This window comes from Eptesicus fuscus, chromosome 19 (assembly GCF_027574615.1).
Source record: "Eptesicus fuscus isolate TK198812 chromosome 19, DD_ASM_mEF_20220401, whole genome shotgun sequence".
Taxonomy (NCBI): domain Eukaryota; kingdom Metazoa; phylum Chordata; class Mammalia; order Chiroptera; family Vespertilionidae; genus Eptesicus; species Eptesicus fuscus.
The window spans coordinates 35,080,001-35,107,340 of NC_072491.1; the positions used below are offsets into that span (position 1 = coordinate 35,080,001).

Below are 27,340 nucleotides of genomic sequence, written 5' to 3' on the forward strand. Positions count from 1 at the left end.
CAACCTTACTAAATTAAAAGATTTAAGGTTCTGGTCAAATATACAATTTCTTCCTGATTCTGATTCATGAAGCTTGGAGTACCTAATACTGTTTTAAGACTCCTTGTAATTATATGTAATATGCAGATAGTATTAAATAATAGCATTTAATAAGTTTTTTTCTTCCCAAGAACACACATGAAGTTTAGATGCTCCTATATACTTTGATACCTATTTATTGTCTTCTAGAAAAACAATAAATAATTAGACCTTGAAGAATGGAGGATCATCTACACTTTTCTCTTAAACTTATCATTCTTCTGTGTGTGTGCTGGTATATTTTGTAGCTTTCTGAGATAAATGAATTCTCACTTACTATTTATGGTGACTCCAACAGCATCACAGAACTTAAATTTAATTTGGTAAAGATTTAGGATAAAGTTTTGGATAATTTTCAATCTAATCATGGTAAAAAGCTTGGGGGCAGAGAGGGGGAGAAGAGGGTAATGGAGAAAAAAAGGGACATATGTAATACTTTCAGCAATAAAGATATATAAAAAATAATCATTTATATCAATGTTCAATGTATGATCTAGAGTGCATTTTAAAAAAGATAAATGTTTTCTCTTTGTTTTATAATTTTATAGCATCATTCAAGATTTTGATATACATGGAGATACATGCACTATTATTTTTTTATAAAAATGAATCATATGACTTAAATTTTATTCACTCTATTTCCTCTTGATTTACTTAATAAGGAGGGGCCAATATAAGAATGAGAGCAAGCTAGAAATGACTACTCAATCTTGTCAGATCCCAAAACTACATCTACAAAATCCACTCAATTGTTTTTCCTGCTGGGGACAGGAAAAAGGACTCAACTGGATTTGGGCATATTTTATTACACCTGCCTTAATACCATAGCAGCTTAATTAAATAAAATTGCCAGCATCTGCCTGATGAGTAATTGAAAAAAAATCAATTCTCTTATTTTGCAAAAGACATAATTTCAGGCAAAGCTCTGTATTTTCACAGGTGGTGATTCATACTTTTCTCCTTTCACTAAACGAAATAAGTTTACTAAATATCTTTAGGGATATTTTAAATTTGTCACTAAAGTTCAGAGAATGTATGAAAGATTCAGTTTGTGATACACATAAGTATCAGAGTATATTTTGAATTTTTTCTATAAATTTTCCACAATCATCAAAATCTAAGTGGAAAGACAAAATTCTATTCAGCTATGAGAGCATGAGCTACTGGCTGCTGGCCTACTGAAGTACAGGCTGTATGCCGGGTAGAATTTTTGTCTATAATTCATTACAAACACATATTTATCCCCTCTCTTTTTCTTTCTCTATCTCTCTTTGGGGGTGAGGAGATGGGGAGAAACTGTAACATTAATTTTAAATAAAATGAATAAAGGCTAAATGTGTAAAAGCATTCTTGGTTAGCACTCGATTATTATTTTTTTTAAATAAGCAGTTGTTGCATATAGTCTCTCTGATGTAAAAATCATTACTGATCAGCTTAAAGCAATTTGTAGATAAAATTCTCACTGTTTTCAAGGCTCTTTACATTCTAGGGTCTGTATTTTCTCTTTCTCATTCTTTTAATTTTCTTCCATATCAAGGCATTGTGTTTTATCTATCTCTCTGAGTAAGATGTGGATTTCTTTAAAAGTGGATGTTTTGATTTTCTGGATTTTACTCTTCAACTGGGTTTGGAAGTACTAGTAACCCTGGAGATGTTAGCTAGCTTTCCAACTTTTAATCTTCAGTATAAACAATTTAAGCTAAGTTTTCCAAAATTAATATTAATTTAAACCATCTGTCCACCATCTGCTAATGTGAGATGCAAAACCAGAGTTTCTTTGTAATCTTTAATCAGACAGTTAGGAAAACACATATACATTCATAAAATAAATTTAAATTTCTTAACAAAGGGAACCTGAAAAGTTATTCTGAAGGCCATGGATTCTTGGAGCAAAATTAACTTTCCCTCTAGTGTAATTTTATGTAAATGAATACCAAGTGTCCACAAGCAAGATGCCTAGTTCACAAAGATCACAAGGTAGAAACAATACCTTTTGTTTTTAAAAAAGAGAAGAATGGTGTCTAAAATATCAATGTCAAAATGATGCTCACTTTTACAATATATATCATATACATATGATACACATTCACTTACACATATGATATATATATATATATATATATATATATATATACATACACACATACACACACACATACACACACACATATATTTGAAATAGGGTAAAAAATTTGAATGTTTTCTTTACTGATAATTTCATTATCTTCCCTTTTTAGGAGCTGCCTGGGCCTCAAGGTATCAACTCCAGCATTCCCATATAACTCCAGCATTCCCTTTCCTAACTCAACAGTTTTTTCACTGCCTTCAAATTTAGTTCTTTCAGGAAGATGAAACTACATGATGCAAAGTATGTCAGCAAATGCCAAAAAACAAGTAAGGTCACTCACACTAATATCTTATATACACAGGAAGTTTGACATCTGGATCATCATAAATTGAGTTTTGATGTTTTATTTCAGATATTTGGTGCTTTACAGAGACACATCCATGGGAATTCAGGACAATTATTTGACTATTTGAAATAGAAATGCTCAGTCAACAAATCTGACCTTAAAATATGAATTTTAAAGAAGTTTTCCATAATTACAAGCTTTTAATTTCCATGTTTAGCTTGTTCTTCAATAGATTTTTTAAAAAAAATCTCAAGTTGAAAATATTAGTTTGAGGAGTGGAATAGAAACCAACTTTTTATTGTATGAGGCTGGCCACATTACATATTCCCCCTCTTATTAGAGAGATTTCACCAGCTGTTGACAATGACGTACAGGGCTGCTTCGCTGGGGTGACATCTAGGGAACATGACTCTGCTGCACCACCACACAAAACCAATTAGAGCATTACTTTCTGCGACAGGCCACAAATTTACGTGGTTTCTCATGAAAAGATGTACCTTTTAATTTCTTTATTAAGATGACATCCATGTCCCTTGAGACTTTTTGGGATGACAATCATTTGCTCATCATACAAGAACATTACTCACTGAAATCACATTATGGGACAACTGTGGAAGACTGCTCCTCACTTCACATTTTCCAAATGAGCTATTTGGCAAACTGATTATTAAAATCATATACATTAATAGGATATCTTGGCAGGAATTTATTCAAACCCTAGTAAGAAGGCAAAGAGAAATCGCAGTATATATTCAACTATGGTTGTCTACTGTTGAGTTAAAAAACATAACCACGGTCAAGTTATTTAGATGGTAGAAATTCAGCAAGCTTCTCAGTATCTAAAACTAAGATACCAAGTGTCGGCAGAAATCGGTTGCTTTGTGAAAAGTGAATACAATTATTCAAATCTGCCACAAGTTTCTGCTTAATTATCTAAGGTTATTTCTGTATAATTCACTTAAAAAAGAAAAGTAAAAATTTCAGTGATGTGTTGTATCTACTCATTAGAACATACAGTTGAATTTTTTTTTTTGAAGTGAAGAATACAGTTTTGTATTATGAAGCCAAAAGCTCACTTAGAGTTAGAAGAACCAGCTATGGCCTTTAATTGTATTTTGGTAAGTATTTCATCAGCTCTGAGGTATTAGAAATTCCTCATCAATTATTTATTGTGACTCAATCCATGTTGAGCTCTGGATTAAAAGTTGGCAATGAAGAAGCTAGAGAATAATGAAAGGAAATAGACAACTGAAATGGCTATACATTCACAATTTATTAAATGCTATGAGAGAAGTGATATGGGAGTAACTGGAGATTGGGGAAGAAGCATCAACATAACATGGAAAGGGGCAATGGCCAGTGAAGGCTTTGGGGAGGAAGAGATATGTGACTATGGCCTCAGAGGATGAGTCCATGGCAGCCATCTTTTGAGGATGCCTCACAAAGAGAAGAACGGCATTCTGGCAGAACAAACAGCAAAGAGGCACCAAAGGGCATGGGGTATGAAGAGGAAATCTCAAACCACTTGGTGCTTTGCTGGTACATTAAGCACAAGGCAAGCAGTAGCAAGAGATGCGGCTGGAGAGGTAGGTGGATCCCAGACTTTGGGAACCCTTGCAAGGATTATGTTTACTTATTATAATTTCTCTTTTTCTAAGATGCATGATTTTTTTTCCACTTCAATTTTTCTGAAATCAGAGTGCATACAATTACTTTTGGAAAAGACTTGCCAGCTGCCGGGTAAAGGAGGCAGTTGTGATGAAATGGATACTGCCGGCTCGCTCGTGTGAGAACTCAACCATGCTGACAATTTCATCCAGTTGGACCATTTTTCCTCCCAATTACATTGAAATGGTAGCGATAAAGTGAAGCTGCTCTATGTACAAAAGGTTGCTTCTGATACTCAGATAAGTAATTACAGTAAGAAGAAATGACCTAAATAGAGCATACAATATCGGTAATTCTTGAAAAATCTGGATGCTAAAAAGAAATGAAAAGTAACTAGACAGAGAACATAGGAGAAGCTTAATTAAGCATGGTTATAAGCTAAGGATAAGGACCCAAGAGAGAAAAAAATGAAGACACATGTATGAGAGGAATAAATAATGAAATGCCAGCCCAGAGAAAGCAGGAAGTAAGGGTCATGAAGACAAGGGCCTGGACTGTCTTGAACATCCTTTGAAACTGGAGAAAAGATGTTAAGAACAACTGAGAGACATGGTGCGTTTAGTAGCCATGTGGAGATCTGAGTGAGGTCATACCTGATTTGTTCCATTTCCTTAGGAAGGAGAGTGAACTGTGTACCAGAGCCCAGTGAGAGACAGGGAGCTGGAACACACCTGCCTTCTCACTAGCACACCCAGCCAGAAGTCAGAGGGCAAAGGAGTGTGGAGAATTTAGACTGTAGAGCTCAGCCTTCTGGAGCACAGACAGGACAGACAGAAGTCCGCAAACGGAATAGCTAGCCCAGGTGATAAGCTGATGTGGAAGACTGTGCAAAGATGGCCACAGTAAATTCCTGCTAACTCTCTACATGTGCTCTTTTGCAATGTGACTGCCACTCAGCCGAGGGAGCGGTGGAGTCTAATTCCCTACCTATGAGTCTGGGCTGACCTGCGACTTGATCTGACTGAAGGAATGTGGTGGAAGTGAGGTTTTACGACATCAAGAGGCCTTGCAACATTTCCTCGTACCCTCTTGAAACACTAGCTGACATGTAGTAAGGATGTCTGCTTGAGGATGAAACAGCATATGGACAAAGAGGTCCAGTCAGGCAGGTAAATAAAGCCAGCATGGACCACCTAGCCCCAATCAAGCAACCACGACTCAAGCCACACAAGTGACTCCAGCAAGGCTGCTGTACGGCATGAAATCTGTGGGGAGTTTGTTATGCAGCAATAGATAGCGATGCATCTGTTCTGCAGGGGCCTTGAAGGAGGATTAACTAAGAATATTCTAGCTTCTCTTCTTAGCCCTATGAGGTTGGGGTATGTAGTAACCTTGCTGGGTTCTTTTGTCTCTTGTTTTGTAAATACTTTATTAAAGTAAAAGGATAATGAACCTTCTCAAGTTAAAAATACATTCTAGATCAGTGGTTGCTAGGGGTCAGGGAGGGGAAGAGGAATGAATAAGTGGAATATGGGGGAATTTCAGGGCAGTGAAAACTATTCTGTGTGATAATGTAATGGTTGGTACATGACATTATGCATTTGTCAAAACTCAAAGGACTTGTACATCACAAAGAGTGAACCCTAATGTAAACCAGGGATGTTAATAATGTATCAACACTGACTCATCAGCTGTAAGAAATGCTGATATAAAATGTTAATAATATTGGGATGGGTTTGGGGGCGGGCTACAAAGGGTCAATGGGGGAAAAGGGGACATATATAATACTTGCAACAATAAAGATTTTTTTAAAAGAAAAAGTTTGCTATCTTAAAAAATAAAGTGGAATTATATTGTAAAAAATATGTTAATAATAGGGGAAACTATGATCAGGGGGAAACAAGGGATATGAGAACTCTCAGTACTATCTGATCAATTTCCTGTAAACCTAAAACTGGTCTACAAAATAAAGTCCATTAATATATTGTAGCTTTTTAAAAAATATATTTTTATTGTTGATAATATTACAGATATTTCCCAATCCCCCCCTCCCAGCCCCTACCCACCCACTCAGGTCTTCACTACCCTATTGCTTGTGTCCATAGGCTATGCATATACATTGTAGCTTTTTAAAAACAATTCTTAAAACCAAGCCAAACCAAACTATAATGACAGGTGATGGCAGGCGAGTGGGGTTCCCTAGGTACCCTCAGGAGTGTTCTATAATTTGTTTTTTAAAGTGAGGATTACTATACTCAAGAACATAGTTTCCTTTTGTATTAGCTCTACAAATAAAACAATACTGTACATAATTTGCCTAGAGAAAAATATAAGGACATTAAAGAACAAGGGAGAATTTATGATATATGAAGTGCTGTTTACCTCCAAGGAGAAGAGTGAACGTGTCACCATGTTGATTTTGAAGAGTTCTCATGAAACCGATGGGATCTTTTTGTAATTTCAGGGCCAATCCAAAGTAAGGAAGCCAGCCTTTTAGCAATGGAGGCTCACCAGGTCTCCTGTAAGAAAAAAAAAAAAAGTTAAATTAAATCATTCTTATTTTAATACATGTGTGTTATCAATGCAGTCTAGAAGTGGATTGAATGAATTGCACAGCTTCTTTCCATTTTTTTAATTTAATGATTCCTATATAATCATAGAAATATACTTATTGAGCCTCTAGTTTGTGTGGCTCTGGGCAGACTATTCAATTCCAAGCTTTTCGTAAGCAACTTTTTCAAGAAATTGTGTGTGTAAGGCCCAAATGACTGGCTGAAACAGGTACATATAGTCCACATCTTGATCCGAGAGCTCTTGCTGAGTCTGGGTGGTAGATGTCAGGTATTTTAGTAATCAAAGTAAAGCTCTTTATTATCAGATCTCGATTACACTGGGATTAGGTAATTACAAAAGGTGCAATTAATAATCTCGAAAATTTTTTTATGCTGTGAAGAACAATAAAAACCTGAACATCACCCCCACAAAGTATATTCTGTTATATTCTTTTATGAACATTTTTATTTAAACTACAGTGAATGGAAATATTTAAATTTTATAAGAGAACTTTTTAAAACATGAAGTATGTTCAATGAAACATTGAAATACTTGACTTACAATTCTAGCAAAACTGGAATTCAAAATTTCTTCCTAGTCATTTAGTTGGGAAACTCAATCTGATTTAAAGTAAAAATAAAAATATTCAAAGCCATTTTATCCTAAAAGAGATTAAAACAAATATTCAAGAAAACACGGGTGATTCTCTGCTCCATCTGTGAAGTGACATACTACATGAAGTGCAACCCATTTTGATTAATCACAAGATATTACTAGCTCAGATCTAATCAAAGATCAAGATTATGATCATATGCAACATGGACTTTTATGTCACTAGATTAACCCTATCAGAACCTCTTATCTTCCCACAATCCAAGATGGTGGAATTAAACTTAAAAAAACAAACATCAGATCTTTTGGGGGGAAACTATACTAAAAAATAATAAAATAAAATAAAAAATCCAGAATGTGATAGAAATCAAGGAACTAGGTTTTCTGTATTTAGAAGACAACTTATCTCTATAAAAATGTACAAAATATATGCTGCTATTTAAGAACACATACTTAGAAATAGGAAGACAGGAAACATTGCATAGAAATGAATCTTATTCTTCACCCCTTTCCTCATTGTTTTCTGGAATGCAACCTCTAGCAATGGAGACTTGGTTTTTTTGAGACATATAAAAGTGTACCAAGAAAATATAATAGCAGCTACTTTTATACCCTAAGATTTATCAAGAAGAACTTGCACATATGATTGTAGAGTAGGATCCCCAAGCTGGCAACTGCCAGGGCATACAGGCTGTCAATAATGACTCTTTCAAAATTAGCAGGTGAACTGGTTCACAAAATTTCCTTCCACTATATTCACTCTCTCCCTTGGCCTACTTGTACTCTGTCTTGTTTAATATTGTGGGAATGTTGCACTGGGACAAATATTTTCAAAGGCTTTTTGTCATATCCTAATGTAATGCAACTAATTTCATCCTCTATGTTCTTTTGTTCAGTCAAAAGCTATATTCTGCATGGGGTTCCCACTGGGGGAAAGGATGGAGCTCAGAGATCCAGGGGGTTAGTAACTTAATGTCCAGGGTCAGGGAAACACATTAGGAGGCCATTTTATTGCTACAAAGATGAGAGGGTCATCATTCCTTACAGCTGTGTTTATTTTGGCAGCAATAGCTTAAAACTATTAAACACCATGTCACAACTTTGCATATTTTCCGGAAAAAATATAGTGCCTGTTCAACTTATGACCCATTGAAGACAGATAACAGAAATCTGTCTTCATCAGTATATTCATAAAAAAATTATTTAGGGAGAAAGCTATCACCATAATGATCCAGAAAGTCCCACTTGCACCTGGCACACTACAAATACTGCGATTTATCTCTCCCATGCTCTGAGACTTTGAAAATGAAATACCCACTGCCCACTACGGAGTTGAGGGGAGAAGATACCTAATGCATTTTGGGAAATAACAAGTTCTGAAGCTTGAAATGGGTAGATCCGGAAGCAATGATGGGTAACAAAAACAACAAACCAACAAAAAACAAATGACGTGCTCCATACCCCCTCTTAATCCCACCCAAACAATATATACTCTCTCATATATCCTCTTTACTCTTTAAGAGACTATGAGGACACGCCTCAGAAAGTATACAAATGAGAGCTTACAAAGGTTCTCAATTATTAAACCCAAGTTCTGTGCAGAAACCATTGCATCACTGCTCGCAATTTCTTCCATACAAGTTGTGGGACCCATCTTGAAGTTTAATTGAAGTGTCAAATATGGTCCAGATTTATATAGAAGCAAATAGTGGAGAATAATCTAAGAACATAAAATGTGTACATAAATGAGAATAAACATCTAAGACTTTATTTATTTATTTATTTATTTGGTTAAAAAGAAGCATGTAAAACTGAAAAGAGTGAATCAACACAGAATAGTTGGTTTCTAATAACATTTGAAGTTTGTTGTTTGTCTTTATGCTACCTGTTTGGTTAAATACATGTGTAAAAAAATTGGCTAGTGACCTATCATACATTGTTCCCATTTAAAGCCCAGCACTTTCCACAGCAATCTATACTCTGTACTTGTAAACATAATTCCTTCTTTTCCATTTTTTTTTTCTGTGAGCATTCTAGACTAGGAGTCCAGGTTATTGCAACAACCTCCTAAGTAAGTGGTAAGCAACCTTTACACATGTACAACAGTTCAGAAAAAATAGAAGTATGCGCTGATGAAGAGTCTCTCAAAGATGTAATCTATTTGTATCAGGACACCTAATGTCTGTGATAGTGGTTAGTAAGTTTTAAAATAATATTCCTGATTAGTGAAGATTTGTGTGTGTGTGTGTAGTCAGAAACTACACAGCTGATGTGAATGGCAGTATTTGGTTATAATAGTGACCTTCTGAATAAACTGTTGTTGAGCAAGGGACTTTGGATGTTGGTGTGCTTCCCTTTTCCTTGAATTACTTTGGAAGCCACTTATTTGGAAAATGGAACTTGCCTCACAGTGCTTCTTAGAACTGTGTTCTTGAAATATTCTCTATTTCTCCACTCTTCCTTGGCTCCAATGTGAGCATGAGGATACCTAAAAGGTTCCCACAACTCGTGACAACTGAGAATTAACACGCTCTTCAGGACACTGGGAAGAGGGGACATCTTTGCAAGGCTATGGGTGAAAGATCCTGAAAGAGGAGGAGCGGGTGGAGAGCCTGGTACACTGGGCTGCCAGCACCCTCAGTGAGATCCCAGTTGGGGCCAAGGAAGCAGAGAACCACATGCATTACTTTGCTGGGAAACCAGAAGGGAGTTACAGCCAACTGGGGGCACTGCAGTCATGGATGCAAAGGTGGAGGATCCCGTGGAAAGCCAGGAGGCACTCTGGGACAACAAAGACACCTAACCTGAACATCTGCACAACAGGATTCACCAGATCAACAGAAAGGAAGGGGAAGGGAGAATCCTAAATCTCATTTAATATCTATGAAAAAAAAGAGACTAGGTTTTAAACTAGAAGTGATTGAGCAACTTTTCACTGAAAATATTCAGTGTTTTCTGCCATCAGCAGATATAGGGGCTCATGAGAAAGTTGAATTTAGTTATAGAGAAAGAAAGTCCCATTTCTGCACATCTGACTCTTACTGGGAAATTTTAAGTCCAGTTCGCTAGCTATGTAGACCTTCAGTTTCATCTGAAAATGGGAATCATACTCTATACCTTAAGAGGTTTACCGTTCGCGCTAGATTATTTGAAAGTAGCTGGTACACAGGACAGGATTAGTTTTCCCGGTTATTCATACATTATAGGCAATTGCACCTCAGTGGTTTTGCCCGCCCATTCTCTGCCTGAATTGGTTTCATTGGTCAACCCTCCCTGCACATTTCTACCTTTGATAGAGTTGCTCAGATGACAGGGAAGCACCTCTCCATCCTTTGAATTACTGGCTAAGTGAAGGTAAGTGCCCAGATACATATAGATGCAATAACTTTACTGAAGATACTGGTAAACATAAAGGCTTACACAGAGCCACTTCGTATCCAAGGACCCTGGTGGACTGAGCTGATGGTTTCCATGGGCTCCATCAGTGAGGAGGGGTGGGGAGAAGCGATGACATGAGTACAGATTGTCTTCCCTGGATCCTTACCACAGTCAGAGACAGCAGGGGGTGCTCTGTGACATAGAATCCATCCATATTTACTTTTCAGAGCAACTTGGTCACAATATTCTTTTAAATGAATAAGTGGTTAAATAACCACAGACCCATACCATATTTCTATGCTCCTTAAAAATTATGTGAATATAAATGCAAAGAGAAATGCCTAGTATATTTTACTATATAATGGATGTTACTTCTGGGTGGTGAGATGCTGGTATCTTCTAATTTGCCCGGCATGAACATAGCGCCTTTGCAGAGTGCTTTTCATTTATTTTGTAGAATGTACTTCAATTTGGGCTGTTTGATGGTTTCTCGTGATTAGATTGAGGTTGTAACATTTTGGGAAACAATCCCACAGAAGTGATATGCCCTTTTAGTGCACGGTTGTTTTTGAAATTTCAAGAAAATGCTATTTTAGTGCTAAAATGAAAGCCACGTACAGAAGGCACTGTCTTTTAAAAAGTAGAGGATGGCAAAAAATACACTCTACAAATGAATCAAAGGCTGGTTCTAAAAATGAGCGCAACAGTCTTACGGCAGTGAGTAGAGAAACCGCCTGGGATTTACCATACGGACAAGCAGACCCACCCCACCCACACCGTGAAAATGAAGAGCAGACGCTGAGGATCTGACTGTATAACTGTACAAGTATGGACACAAGGTGTCACCAGGATGCCCCATTACTCCCATCGGGGTCTAGGGGGCATGCTAATGAGGCAGGCAGAGTTGGTTTCTGTGACTTCCATGGGAGGGAGGAGAGGGGTGCTCTTCACACAGGGGGTGCAGCTGCTAGACTGTGACACTGATGTCCTTGATCTCTTCAAGGCTCCACTTGAAGGAAGAAGCCTTGTAGCACAGGGTGCACGGTCCACTCCCTCATAAAACCCTGGGGCATCTCATGTGTACAGTTAGGGAACAGGTTAATTGTTTCCCCCCACCTTGTATATGATAAATCATATATTCTTTAGGACTCTCAATTCACATGTTGAACATAAATGATCTGCTTAATATTTGTTTACTGCAAGAATCAGACTTACTGTAATCTCTTTTCAGGATGAATGTTAATCCAACTCTGTCTAGAAAAATTACATAATTCATTATCATAAGTAATCTCTCTTGTACCCTGCACTTAACCTTCATTATTCGCCCCCAGTCCTGTAACCTTGCAAATCCACCGGTGCTGTGTGATTGGTACATGGTGTTCACAGCCTCTGCCTCACAAGAATAAACAAACAAACAAACAAAATCCATGGATGAAAATGCCACTTTCCAGTCTCTCGATGTTTTCACTCTGTTCTTTGGCAACTTTTGTACCACTCTAGAATGATCTGTTAACCCTGCGGGTCATAAATAAGGCCTTTAGTCTTGAAATGTTTTGGTTTTATCAGGATGGCAACTGGCTTAAAACTTGATTTAATTTCCCAGGAGCCAAGATATTCACTGTTCAAGCACTTTCGATCAAAGCATTAAACATAATGGCAATGTAAAAGCAAACAATACTGAATGGTCACAAATTTTCTATTATTGGCATGGAATTAGAGCAAACCCCATATGAACATGACTAAATATATCCTCACACCCTAGAACACAACTCTGCAAGCCATATTGCAGTTCAATCTTTAGCCGTCAGTTCATCTCTGCAATAGTGTGATCCGAACAAAGCTTTGTCTGTAGAATGTGCCTTGTAAACTCAATTCCATTAGCCGATTTACACTAATGCCTTGATCAAGTGAGTGATTTGTAAATGCTTCTGTGGATAAGAATCCAAACCACATCCATGTTACTCAGAGAAGTCTATGATTGAGCTTTCTTTCTTTCATTTTTTGTGGGGTTTTTTTTTTGTTTTGTTTTTTACTGAGAGATGCCTACATTGGCACATGGAAATGATGTCAAAGCATATTTTTAAAAAGCTATCATTTAACATTTAATTGAGTCTCCAGCAGATTTCACAAACAATGACTACACTACTGGAGCACATTTCTTTATGAACTTGACCCTGGGTTAATAGTGCATAGTTCAAATCCTTATCCATTCTCACAAGCTTTATGGCAAAGCCTTCTGATTAGTTTTGCCACAAGGCATGACTCAAATTCCAGGCTGTGCCAACTACCACTGGCTTGGCGATTTTGGCCAATTAATTTAACCTATCTGTGCCCTGGTTCCTCATCTGTAAAATAGATATACTAGTGCACTTTCCTCGTGTGAGAATTAATCAGATGCCTGCAAAGAACTGAAGGCAATGACTTGCACACAGTAAGCACTCAGAATGTTAGCTGCTATTCTGCTTAGTACTATTATATTCTCCATATGGTCACATAAAATACACATTCAATAATGGTTCTCTTCTGATCTCTTTTTCCTGAAAGTTTTCATTAGAGCACCGATTTTTAAGGTATGTTTTCATTTGATTTCATATTTCCTTTATTTCCCTATTTTAGACTTTAGGGCTACCAGCTGTGATCTGCTGGTCAAGAAATGGGGCACCAGCATTACCTTCTTACTTTGAAAGAAACTACAATTTTTCAGGCTTTGTATTCTCTGAACACACTGCTAGCTACAAAACTGACTCAGAGAGCACTGGGTCTTAGGAGAAGGCCAGTCAAGAGTGTTTAAACGGCCCAGACAATTCTAAAAGAGAGAAATTAACTCATAATTGAAAGTTATTTCAACTCCTTAATTAAAATAGAAAACCATGCAACTGAATTTGTAATTTCTGAAATGATCAGTTGCTAATTTATTTTACCGTCAGGATTTGATTGGACTCCATGGAAGAGATATCAATTCCATTAACTCATCATTTCTTACATTGGATTAAATCATTTGATTTTGAATGTTTAATCAAAGATCAGAACTCACAGAATTGTGGAAACCAAATTATAGCAGAGAACTAGCCTGGAAAGCCTTGGAAATGACAATGTAGAGACCAATGCCAACAACATATAAATGCATAGTCAACTTACCAATGCCATTTCATCAACCTGAGCCAATAAAAAAGACAGTTCCAAATTTTAAAGGACAGCACTAAAATAAGCAAACACAGCTTACCAGAACCATAGGAAAAGAATTAAAGGGTACTTGGTTTGCTGAGATGGGAAGCTAAGTAGCCTGAAGACTGTATGTCACATTTGTTTCATAATATAATCATTCATAATCATATTTTAATTGGGGTAAACTATTAACATAGCATAAGTAATAGTATCTCTACACTGGTAACACAGTACATGGCACTGAGAAAGGCAATGTTTTGATCTTGTTATGAATTAGAAGGCTTTTCAGAAGGGAAAATACCATTCTTTCCCAAATATTGGTTTCTAACTTTAGCCGGTGATTTTAAGTCACTGCATAAAAGGAGTGATTTCAGGAAGTCCATCATCACTAATATTAGAATATGGGATATAGAAGAAAGAGCACCATACAGAAATCACTAAGGTTTGTGAGGTCTAAAATTCTATGCCAGATCACCTTTCACATATTTTATTTTATTTTTAAATATATTTTTATTGATTTCAGAGAGGAAGGGAGAAGGGGAGAGAGCTAGAAACATCGATCAGAGAGAATCATTGATTGGCTGTCTCCTGCACAACCCCTATTTGGCATCAAGCCCGCAACCCAGGCATTATGCCCTGACTGGGAACCAAACCATGACCTCCTGGTTCATAGGTCAATTCTCAACAACTGAGCCATGCCGGCCAGGCACCTTTTACATATTTTAAATATAATTCTTATGGTGTGGTAAATATAATTCTTATACTACTCCATCGTACAAGCATCCCCCCACTTGATTTGTGAAATCAGTTTTTAGTGTTTATAGCATAATCATTACTTAGGTCATGCTCAGTGGCTTTGCTTTTGTGTTTGCCTTGTTTTTTTTTGGTGTATCCATCACTAATTCTTATCAAGCTCTTTCAGTACTAAAAATCTCTCTAAATGCAGTCAGACATATGGTCCTGTACTTTTCATATAGCTGCTTTCCTCTTTCCCATCCAATTTTCCTTTGTTCCATTTAATAAGAGACTTTCTCGATTTTATCCCTTTCACAGATTACTTTATTTCTGCCCTTAGATTTCTAATTTCTAAGAGTTCTTCTGTGCCATCTGATTATAATTTACAAAAATGGCAAGTCCATTCTTGTTTTATGACGGCGATTTCTTCTCTACAAGGGTTAAGCATAGTTCTTTGGGTTGTTTTTCCTGTCTCTGAATTACCTGTTTCCCCCAAGTCTCCTATTCCCCCTTGTTTCTTTGTTATGGTTTCTCTCTCTCATAATGGAAGCTTTCTTTCCGCAATGTCGCATGATCCTTAGCTTCCTTTCCCACTTGAAAATATGCGTGTGTCCATGGGGCTGGTGGACTTTACAACATCGTGATTGGAAGTCACTTTAAGGATTTAACAGAACTTAACCATTAGGTTTAAACTTAGGTGTTATTGGCAATTTCCACACCATTACTATATATTGAAGAAATAAATTTTTATTTTCATATTTTCGAAACAAAAATCTCATCTTTAATGACTTGCTAGAACAATCCATATGACTTCTGGAGGGTCCTAAACTTGAAAGAGTTTTGGGAGATTCATTATGTGTCTCCTAAATAAGGAAACAGAATCAGAGAAGTAAAATAACCTGCCCAAAGTCACATGGCCACAAAGCAGCAAAACAAATCAGGAACCAGGTCTGACTGCCAATCCAATGACTTGATTTCTCTGCAACACACTATCCAACGAAAGTCAGGCATGTGTCAGGGTTAAGGGAGTCCTGACTTCCTGAAATCAAATTTTCTCTTTCCTGATAGCTTTTGCACTTGCAATGAGCCCAGAGGTGATAATCCTATAAAGTAAATAAACATAAGATGTTATCTCCCACAGGGCAACTTCTGTTTGTGGCTAAATGAGCCAAGATGAAGAAACACTTCAAATAAAAGACTCAGCTGGAATAACACAGCAAAGAGGCTGCTTAGCTTGAAAGGGAGTCTGGCACATAGCCACTGTGATTCATAAACTATAATGTAATAAACTTGTATGAACAAAAATCTAATTTCCATATTCAACACTGGTTACCTGAATGAGCCATATGAGAGCTAATTTTTGGAAACAACATTAAATCTCTGGAAACAAAACGAGCCACTTGATACCAGCCAGAGTGTGGTAGCTAAAGGGTTTCAAATTCAATAACCCATGAATCCCTTTCCCCATCTCCAGATTCTAAGAGGTACCTCTAGAAACTTCGGAAATGGAATCTTAGTCTAGTGCAATGTTTGCTTTTTTAATCACCCCTGGTTGATGGGAGTATAATACAGGGTCCCAAGTTTGGCATCTGAAGCAAAAGAAAAGATGAGGACATCTGAGACTCAGAACATTTTAGTCTTCAATATCACCAACTCAGACAGATGCGTTATTTGTCGCAAAGTGACAGTAAAGTGTAATAAAAAATTTATGGCACCAAAGTTCTTAGAGGCTAGAACCAGGAGTATTTACCTCCAAAGGCTCAGACAAACTTATCTTACCAAAACCTCAGTAAAGCCCTGAAAACAAGGAATATGAGGACACATTTTTAAGGAAATAACTTAAGAGCTGTGGTAAATTGTAGTAATGTTCAAAAAGTCGCCCTGGACAGTTTGGCTCAATGGATAGAGTGTTGGCCTGCGGACTGAAGGATGCCAGGTTCAATTCTGGTCAAGGGCACATTCCCAGGATTGTGGGCTCCATCCCCAGTAGGGGGTGTACAGGAGGCAGCCGATCAATGATTCTCTCTCATCATTGATGTTTCTCTCTCTCTCTCTCTCCCTTCCTCTCTGAAATCAATAAAAATATATTTTTTAAAAATGCACCATTCCTCTCTAGGAGGATTATTCATGGACACTGACTGAGGCCAGGCTGAGGCATGTGACCTCCTTTAGCCAATGAACCGTGAGCAGCGGTGGCACATGCCACTTCCTAGCAGAAGCTTTATGAGCCATCACGTGGCTCCACTGTTCTTTTCCTATTTCCACACATCAAGAAGTTCCCCACATGGAAAATTCTCTGTAAATCTGGAAACTAATGAAGCTGCGGCTCATTTTTGCATTTTGCAGCTGGCAGATGGAGATATTTTCCCCCAGGCCACTTGGCTGCACTGCTTGACCCACAAGGTCCAGATTTAAGCTACTGCCACAGAATAAAATGGTGTGGCTGGAAGGTCATCTGGGGGAAGCGGGTGAACATGTTTTAGACTCTGAATGTAAAAGGAATGTTGCAATGTTTCCTGAGAACCCAGGATGGTAATCTTGGTGGTTTAAGAGCACAGGAGCTGGAGTCTATCTGGGGTTGATTCCTGATTTCCATCTGCTCCCTGTATTCTCTTCAGGCGTCTTAGATCTCTGTGTCCTGGCTCCGTTTCCTGCAAAGTATGCCTAGTAATTCCTCCTCCCTCAAGGGATGGTTGTGAGGATCCAGTGATGTATATAGCATATTTAGGAACATTCAAGTTCAAGAGAAAGGCTCTATTAAATGACAGCTGTTATTGTGCATCACATAAAATCTAACCTGAAAATTAATAGATGAGGACAACTGAGATATAGATGTGCTGATGACTTGCAAGCATCCTAAAATGACAAAGACCCAAAATATAAATCTGGGCCTCTTGACTCCTAGCCAAGATTTTTCCAAATTACTGATATTTCTCAACTTTAGTTCTTCAAAGACAGATTGGCACATTTTTTAGACATATCTATGAAACACTGCTCAGACTATTTTCTTAGTTTCTTTCTTTAAACTGATTCATTTACTTTAGATAAATAAATCACCACCATTCAGAAAAAAAGAGAGAAAACACAAAACATTGTTATAAAATTCTAGCTAGACATTCTAGTGTGCTGGGAGCTCCAAGCCCACGGCCTGTTCTTGGTTTAAATGGAAGATTATTAGGGAGTGGAGTCTCAGTCCTTGACTTAAAAAGGGTTAAAGCAAACTGCCAAGGGTTAACTTCCTCACAAGATGATTCAATGTCGATGCCACACTCATCATGGCCTCCTGACCAGGGTAAGCCCATCTGCTCATCATGGCACTCTGGGAAAAGCTGTCTACATACACCGGGCTGCCTCTGAAGAAAGGCCCCGAGGAGCCCCCATCAGAGAAGCAGAGGGAAGGGAAGGCTGGGCTTGCCAAGACACCAGTGAAGTTTCTCACTCACCACCAGATCGCAACGCACTAGGTAGGAACGAGTGCTCTAGATGAGATCACAAGGTCAAAGATAAAACCATTTTAACAAACAAGAACTAATTGAAGACACCAGGGCCTCAGGGGGAAGCCCAATGGCACAAGCCTTTCATATAGTATTCACAATTTTTGTTTTTGAAATTTGTATTTACGTTCGGAAGTATTCCTGCTCAGCGTTGTCAGCTTTATGATAAGGGGATCTCACAACTGCACTGTGATTGGGGAAGTAATTAAATTGTAAGCCACCATCCACTCATTAAACTTTAATTTTAAAACTCTCAAAACTGAAGGCAAAGCACAGGCAGCAACAACGCAGACCAGTGGCACAGGAGTTGTCTGCGTCAGTCACAGCCCTGGGCCCAGAGCCGGGCTTCCTGCGTCGGTGCCCCTTGCTGCTACGGTTTTTGATTACACAGGTTTGGCGTTTTATAAAAAGCAGCGTGAGGAACAAAGACAAAGACCAATCCAGGTGAGAGCCCTTTGATCAAGCTTCAGTAACAGAAGGAAGCAGATAAAGCAGGTATCTGAATAATTTCAGGCAAAACAGTCAGGGTATTTTCCCATCACCTTATTAGCTTTGCCTTTTTGGTAAGTGAGGCCTAGAACTAAAATTGGTTTTCTAGAAAGAGGGCTGCAGGTTTCAGCAATTTCCAGTATAAACTGGTGTGGCCAACTAGTATCCATTTTTCCATGGTGTGTGTGTGTGGGGGGGGGGGGGGGGGGGGGAGAAAGCTGAAACACTGGAGTGTATAAAGCCTGAGGCTCTCTCCCTAATCTCTAGGAGGAGACGGGCTTTCTCTCGGGTATTCTCCTGCCTTTTGTTCATATCTCTATTAAACCTGACATGCAGCGTAACAATCTGTGCAATGTGGCGAATGTTTGCACTACTCCATGACCGTCTTGTTGGAAATGACCATATCTTTTCCTTCCTTAAATGTCCAGTACTCACCAAATTCCTTTCATTAGTAGGACTCAAAAATGTATGTTAACCAAAGAGATACTTACCTGGCTAGATTAGGTTTTTAAAATCTATATTCATTGTCTCTACAATTTTTAAAATCTATATTCATTGTCTCTACATCCATTTTGATTACATTGTAAAATGGATGTAATCAAAAAGTCACCTATAATTCAACCACCCCAAAGTAGTATTATTAACATCTTAATGTAAGTACTAAGGACTGTTTTTTGTTTTGTTTTGTTTTGTTTTGTTTTTTACTAATAAATACAAGCAGTCCTTGTTTTGCACAATGGTGTAGGACCATAAAACTGTGCAAGATGAAACTGTGAAAAATGAGCTTAATCAATAAGGAAAAATATGATTATTCTGTAATCTTTAAAAGTTTTGGTCAAAACATTAAAATCTCTCTTGGTGTTGCTTATACATGTATAGGGGGATAAAAACATAAACTGATATTTATTTAGTATATTGTAATTTAAAACATTAGAAACACTGAGAATAACATTTTAAAATATGAAAACTTATTGAGAATAGTTTGAACAGTGGTTGCCTTCTCCCTTCTGTCATGTAACTCACTACATGGAGTGAACAGCTTTCCAATGCCTTGGTGAACCGTCACATTCATTTTTTTAAGTTTAGATCAGCTTCCAACATTTTATCCTTTGCGCTTTCCATGTTGTGAAATATCTGCGAGCTCCTTTAATGTGAAGTAAGTTATTTGCATGGTCCAGTCTCCTGGGAGGTCATCCTTTTCATCACAACCACTGTCCTCATTTATGTTCAGTTCCCTTCACTCAGCCCCTCCTCTGGTGGACATTTCCAGTCTCTAGCATGGTGGCCGGCTCACCATTCCCAGGGTCAGCTATTCCTTCTATAACTACTTGCATTAGATCCAAATCTCACTTCCAGCTTCATCACTTTTTGTTTCCTTGCAGATCTTTCTTGGTCAAGTCCCTCTCTCAAGTATCCAATTTTTCATATGGGTTTATCACTAGGAGACGAGGATGCTACACAATGACACCCTTGCGTGTACTGAGTAACAGATGTGTAGTGACCCATCACAGACATGCTTTGAAAGAAATATGGCTGGCCAGTGAACACGATGTGCATCTGTTATTTGCATAGTGGTTTGTGGATTAAAGAGCTAATAGTGAAACTTGTACTTTATTTTTCACAGTAACATACTGTATCAACTAAAATTTGAACTGTGTTGTTTGGGAACTGCTGTTATTTAACTAAATTGTGGGAACTGAACATTTGTGCATGTTGAAACTATGCAAAGTGTCTGAAATGAAAAACTATTATATATATTCACATCTATGCATAGATGTGTTTTAATAGTGTGCTATTATGTGTCTTTCATAATTTTCTTTTCTCATGTTACAATATTTCATAAGTATCTTTCTATACCAGTAAATATACACTGAGTGGTCAGATTATTATGATCTCTGAATGCATAATAATCTGGCCACTCAGTGTATATCCAATATAAGAAAAGGCTAATATGCAAATTGTCCCCTCAACAAGGAGTTTGACCAGCAGGCAGGCCAGTCAACAGCCCATGTCCCCTCCCCCTGGCCAGGCTGGCTAGACCCCACCCATGCACGAATTCATGCACCAGGCCTCTAATATATATATATGTATACACACACACACACACACACACACACACACACACACACATACACACACACACACACACGCTGAGTGGCCAGATTATTATGCGTTCAGAGATCATAATAATCTGACCACTCAGTGTATACATACAGCTTCTTCTAAAATGCACTGCATGTATTCCACTGAATGAATATAAACAGGGTGGTTGTACTGATTCAAATGACATAATCTCTATACAGGGGTGGGCAAAAGTAGGCTTACAGTACTCACAACTGTAACCTACTTTTTTCCACCCCTGTATTGCTTTTAGAAGTGAGTCTACCACATAGCAAGGATTGAATAATTATTAATTATTATTATTTGTGAGCACAATTTAGTTGGTTTCCTGTTGAAGAGAGCTTAGATAGTTCCTAATTTTTAGCACAACATTATGATGAATATTTTGGTACATGGATCACTGTATGCATGAAATGGTTGTTTTAGAAGTTTAGCACAGTCTCAGCTATTCATACACAGCTATTCATACAAGGTTCTTAGATCATGACTCTTCCCAAGAGAATACCGAAGCAACAGCTAGTCTGTGGTAGAGAGGAAAGGTGGAAGATGGAACTCTGAATTTCTGAGTTGAGATACTTGTGGGTTGGGCAGCGTGGTAGAGTTATTAGACAGGGAACAATAAATATACACCTTGAGTTTATAAGAGATGTAGATGTTTGGTGGGAAGTACATGCATACATAGGTGGGAAGTAAAGTCCTGGAGTATGAGATCCACCAGGGAGAGTCAAAGGGAAGACACTAAAGGACAGACCCTAGTCAAAACTCAATATTTAAAAATGATAAGCATTGAAGATAATAGTAACAATAAAAACTTCATTGAACCCTTACTATGAACCAGATAGACTGTCAAGCACTTTATATCTCTATTAATGCCCAAATAACCATCTATCTAAGGAAAGTATTATTATTATTATTATTATTATAGCCTTTTTGTAGATTAGAAAGTTAAAGCTTACAAAATTTAATTAACTAGCCTGTGGCCATTACTAAATTAAAACATGATGCAGGCAGGATTTCCACACATAACATTGTTTCCAGGATCTTAGCCTTTGCGTTCATTATTATTGTTGTGTAATAAATTACCCCAAACTGAGAGGCTTAAAACAATAAACATTGATTATCTCATAATATCTGTGTGTCAAGAAGCTGGGCAAGGGTCAGGGTGCCTCTGACTCAGTATTGGTTAGGGTGTGGTCTCATTTGAAGGTTCAGTGGGGCAGGGCTGTTGCAGGCCTCAGTGGCTAGCCACATGGGCCTCTCAACAGGGCAGCCTCAGGACACAGGAGCTGGCTTCATCAGAGTCAGTGATCCAAGATGAAAGCCATAGTCTTTTTTCATAACTGAATCTTGAAAGTGACATCCCATTATTTCTGCTTATTCTATTTGTTAGAAGCAAATCACTAAGTCCAGCCCACATTTAAGGAGAAGGAAAAATACAAGGGTATAACTATAAGGAGTCAAGGGTCACCTTAGAGGAGCAGCTTAGAGAATGCCTATCACACCATCCCTCAGGTATCAGATTAGGCTACTACAAGGTCTCAGGAACCAAGGGGTTGTTGGTACTTACACATTACTGAGCAATACTCTATAATCTAGGCTTATCATTTTAGTTCTTTGTTCTGCTATGAGGAGAGAGTTTAACCTGAAAAATGTAATGAGAAACTCAGAAATGCATATTTTGTAAAATACATATTTTGCAAAAATCACTGAAATTTTCAGAAAATTGAGCAGAAACTCAACAGAGGCCTGCAAATAATGAAAGATGATGTATGATGACTTGTAGCTCTTCAATGTAAATGAGAGTAAAATACAGCGGCCTTAAACAGCACATGTAGGATTTCTCATAAGCATAAAGAATAAAGCCTTGGTGGGAATTGCTGTTAAGTACAAGAATAGGAGGTCACCGAAAATTGCACACATTCTTATAATTCTGAACGGGGCAGGGAAGTGGGGGGGCTTCCTGAACATGAGGGTTGTGATAGTTTTTCCTGGATTCTGTTAACATTTGGATGAAGGCAGCCAAATCTTCTGTGTCTGGCCACTTTAAGTGTTCTTAAAAGTTAGTTTCTGCCAGCAAAAGAACTCCAATACGAGTTATTGCCATTTGTTTGCGAGGGAGCCAGCTTTAGTTATGTTTCCTTTTCTTTTGGAGAACCAGAGATGATTTCCACTGTGTTTCTATGGGAGTGGAGCTGGAGCTGTTGATCCTCGTTCTATCCAGATGGTTCGCATTGCCTCGGCTAATGTTTGTTAAACTGTTTAATGATGTTAATAATCCCCTTAATATATTTAAATTTGTGTGCAGGCTAAAGGGGGGAAGATCTGGTGCAGACTGGAAGTCACAGCTCCTGCTGGACTTCTGTGGATTTGTTAAATCCAGCTGTGGTCTCCAGTACTTGTTCCAATTTTGACGAACTCCAAGTAACCTCTTCCTTTAAGCTGTGACACTCCATTGTGATGGTTCGCTCACAGGGACAATCAGGGAATGTGGACCTGACTCTTTTGGAAATGTATACCTTTATTATAAAATGCATATTTTACAAAAATCTTTTCACCACAGTGTTCATTCTGTAGAGGACAAAACATGTGATAATGGAAAGAATATCAACAGCAAGAGATTCTTCTACATTCAAGAATCCCAGGCCTGTCTATTTTCATTCATAAATAGCTTGAGCCCATCCTACAAGACCTGGTTTTCCCTTGCTTCCCAATCAGACCCTAATGAAGGCTTCCCAGCTGGCTTGTCTCTTTAATGTCAACCTCACTCCTATAAAGAGAATAAAAATACCTAAAAATAGGTTACTATTGGCATAGGCACAGTGCCAAATGCTGGTATAATCTCATTTAATCTTCATAATAAAATGAGGAGATAGTTCTATTACTGTCTCCATTTTACAGATTTAGCAAACTTGCCCAAATCAAATCAATTCTATTCTTCCCATCCAACTAGAATGTGAATGCCAATCATCTCACTTCACTAATTAAATCCAGACTGGCTCCTTGGGACAATCAAAATGAAGCACAAATTCCTCTGCATGGCATTTAAATTATATGATCACAGTCAAATACTAAGTACTTTCTAGGTGTCCAGAATTTCACCCACATGGTTACAAATCCTTACCCCAACCCAATGAGATAAGTGTGCTTTTCATTGTGGTGGATGAAGAAATGAAATCTGGAAGGGGATTGCCAGGGTCACACCACTATTGTTAGTCGGTAGCAATGGGGTTCAAACCAGGTCTGTTTGACCCAATCCTGGACTCTCCCCTCACACACTGCCCTTCTCACCACCTAGTCTCTACCAACCTCTAAGACTTCCTCTTCTCCTTTTCCTCCCCTTCATCCACTCCTACACTCAGGTAATTCTGAAATATAGTCTCCCCATAACCCAGATATTTTCTGTCCTTATTCACCTGGAAAGCTTCTGGATACATTTAAGACTCAGCTTAATCAATCCTCTTCTCATGAACCTTTTTTTTATCTTCCTCCCTCCAATCTCTCACTATTAAAAGATGATATCTACTTTATTTTCAACGACACTTTGTAAATGATTGTGAGGAGGCTGCTGCCTTATTTTATTACAAATGTTTATTTATAATAGACAGTGATGAGCAATCATATATTGATTCATTTTGGTCAACTAATTATTCCTGAATGCCTACTGATGTGTCTTATATTTATCTCTGTTTTCCCAGCTCTTAGCACCGTGCTTGACATGTAAATACTTTTTTAAAATGGCTGTATAAATAAATGACTAAATGGAGGCTTCACAGAGGAACGTGCAGGAGCTGAATGAATAGCAGTCCTTTCTGGTTCAGACTATAAGCTCCTGAAGTATGGCTTCCCATGATTCACTTGCCTTCTCCTTTCGTGGTGGACAGGGCCTCCTTGCTTTAAACTATTTTAAAAGATGCATTAAATAGTCAAGGAACCCTTCTAACTCCTGAAAGTTGCAAAGGCAAAGGCAACTTTGCTCAGTAGTTCCAACAGTGCCCCTTCAAGTCCTGGGCTCTCCTCTCGCCTACCCTGTATCTAAACCATCAACCGGTATGTAAACTACAGCATGCAGGCAAGTCTAGTAGACCGGACTGGGGAAGGGACTGGGATGGCGGCTCTGGCCATCATTTCTCTGCTAAGTTTCAGTGACTGCATCACCACAATGACATGAGGTTGAGTTCAGCTTCACCCCTAGATCCTGAGGACCAAGAATATCATTTCTGTCCATTCTAATCTGACAGGGCCATGCTTCTCTCTTGCTTGTCCCCTGACACCCACCCTTTCCCCCTCAGCTGCCCAATATTCCTTGGCTCTCAGCAATACTGTCCCTGTCACTGCTCTTCCTGGTCAGACCCACTCTGCCCCCACAGAGTGGAAATACAGATTGCCACTGGGAAGTGTCAGGATTCTTCCAGGCCTGGGAGGGGAGAGATTACTTGTACCGTTTCTTGTGTCTGTGTCTTGGCTCACACAGATACATGAAACGGTCAGCTGTGGGGTGTGAGTGTGTGTGTGTGTGTGTGTGTGTGTGTTGTGTGTGTGTGTTGGGTGGTGCTGAGGCAGTATTTGAGATCTGACCTATTTGAAATTTGAATAATCAGCCAACAAGATTCACTATTTTTCAGGCCATACCATGTATATTTACACACACACACACACACACACACACACACACACACACACACACTACTATTGCTTCTGGCTCAATAATAATAATAATAATACCTATTATTTATGGAATCCATTTATGTTAGACACTGTGCTAAATGCTTTGAATGGACTATCTCCTTTAATCTTTACAATCACCTTCTGAAGCAGATTTTATCATGACCCTCTTTCATACAGAGAGAAACCAAGATTTGGGGGAGGTAAGAAGTGTGCCTCCCACTGCACAGCAGGGAAGCAGGATTTGAGTGGGGCTGGGCCTCCCCCCACTTGAGTGAGAAGATGGGCTCTGGTTGCAGGCTAGAGGCCACACAAAAGCCACGCCCAGAATTGTTACTCCATTAAGCCGATGCCCTTTCACCCACGTTTCATTGACTTTCACTTGATGTGCATAGAACTAAGGGGTGCATGTGCAAACGTTTGAGAGACCTGCGATGAAGACAAGGCGGGGAGCTGAGCCATAATCGTCATGAGGGAGTCCCCTCTGTTGCATCTGTCCTTTATCTGTCTGTCCTGAAAGCACTGAAGCATGAGAAACACAGAGACAGAATATAGAGTGGAAATACTGACAGAACAATGGCCTAATTAGTTTGTCCAAAGGAACCCCAGCCAAGAGCAATTTGGCTTGGTTATGCATGGAATTAAAATTTGTCCCTGCCAATCACATTGGCATCATTATGAAAAAGGAACCCAGACCACGGCTGGCCAGTGAATTGGACCCTGGCAATTTATATAAGATTAACTGAAAGACTACTGTATTATATATATGGGGTCAGGCTCTATGTACAATATCTAGATGAAAAGCTATGATTTTTGCTCTCCCCTCAGAGTTCATTACCAAGAAGAGGGGTCATAAAATCAGGTGGTTAAGGGAGCTAGAGATTAGGTTATTGGAGTAGCGTGTACCTTTGAGGTTTGGAGATAAGGGTCATGGTCTTAGGAGGTGATCTGGGAAGGCTTCAAGGAAGAGGAGACATTTTACATCAAAAGGCAGAAAGGTTGGTGGAAGGCAGTCTAAAAAAGAGAATGTCAATATTTAACAAGCTATACCAAGTAGAGTAGGCAAACTGAGTTTGGGCATATTGTATTAACTTAGACAAAATGCTTCACTTTTAGAACAGCTTAAAAATTAATACAATCTCTTCAAAAATTTTAAATGACTGCCTAGTCCTAAAATATTGGTTCTCACTGACACACAGAAGTGAACTCAGTTCACGAATTTTATAAACATGTGAGTCCTACTCACATGCCAGGCAGTGTCCTTGTCATCATGGATAGAGATGAAGCAAGTCCCCTTACAGAGTTTGCAGCCTACTGAGGGAAAAGAAATTAAATGGCTCAGATAAATTAGAAATATATAATTATGACTTGAGGGGAAAGGAAGGAGCAGGGTCCCGTGAAAGGGAGTATTGGGAACAGACACAATTAAATTGGTGGCAGGGAGGGGTTATGGAGGAAGTCTCAGAGTAAGGGACATTTGGGGCCAGATCTGCAGGGTGAGCAGGGTCAGGCTGAGGAAGAGTGTCCAGGCGAGGTGAACCAGGGTGCTGGGAGCGTGGGGTGGAGAAGAGATGGGAGGAGTGGCAGGACGAAGCACTCTGAGGGGGAGGATGGACTGTATGAGAGGAACTTGGAGAGATGGAGAAGGTCCAAGTCTCATGGGAACTTGCAGGCTCTTTTCTGCCAGCAACTATAGCTCTGTTCTCAAGAATAAGTAGTGTTGGAGGTAGGACTAAGGGAACTCAAGGCAATGAAAGATGGGGGCAAAGAACTCAGATGCTGGAGTCAGCCAGACCTGGCATAAATCTCAGGTTCACCTAGGAGACGCTCCAACCCAGCCTCCCTAAAACCCACTTTAGTCATCTGTAAAATGGACCTAGCCTCTACTTCTGTAGTGGGTGTTAGGATTACAAGAGATAATGTATTTGAAGAACATTGCCTAGAATATATTATAGTAATCAATTTGAAAATAAATTATGATTATTACCAAGCAACATCTTGGTTATCAAAAATCCTTTCCACGTCTTCTTT

At 38.6% G+C, this 27,340-nt stretch overlaps 1 protein-coding gene across 4 annotated transcripts in view; it reads right to left on the reverse strand.

Annotated features, from left to right (window-relative positions):
* LOC103294001 (cytochrome P450 7B1) overlaps nt 1-27,340 on the reverse strand; it is a 158,289-nt gene that overhangs the window by 23,198 nt on the left and 107,751 nt on the right. For 3 of the 4 annotated variants that reach the window (XR_008554592.1, XM_028158805.2, XM_054708578.1), the window contains exon 2: nt 6,483-6,619. Coding sequence is in view for 3 of the 4 variants with exons in the window: in XM_028158805.2 (XP_028014606.2) it covers nt 6,483-6,619 (137 nt within the window). In the remaining variant the exon portion in view is untranslated. Of the gene's footprint in view, nt 1-6,482; nt 6,620-26,555; nt 26,585-27,340 lie in introns of those variants that run through there. The other variant, XM_028158804.2, reaches the window with a different exon arrangement.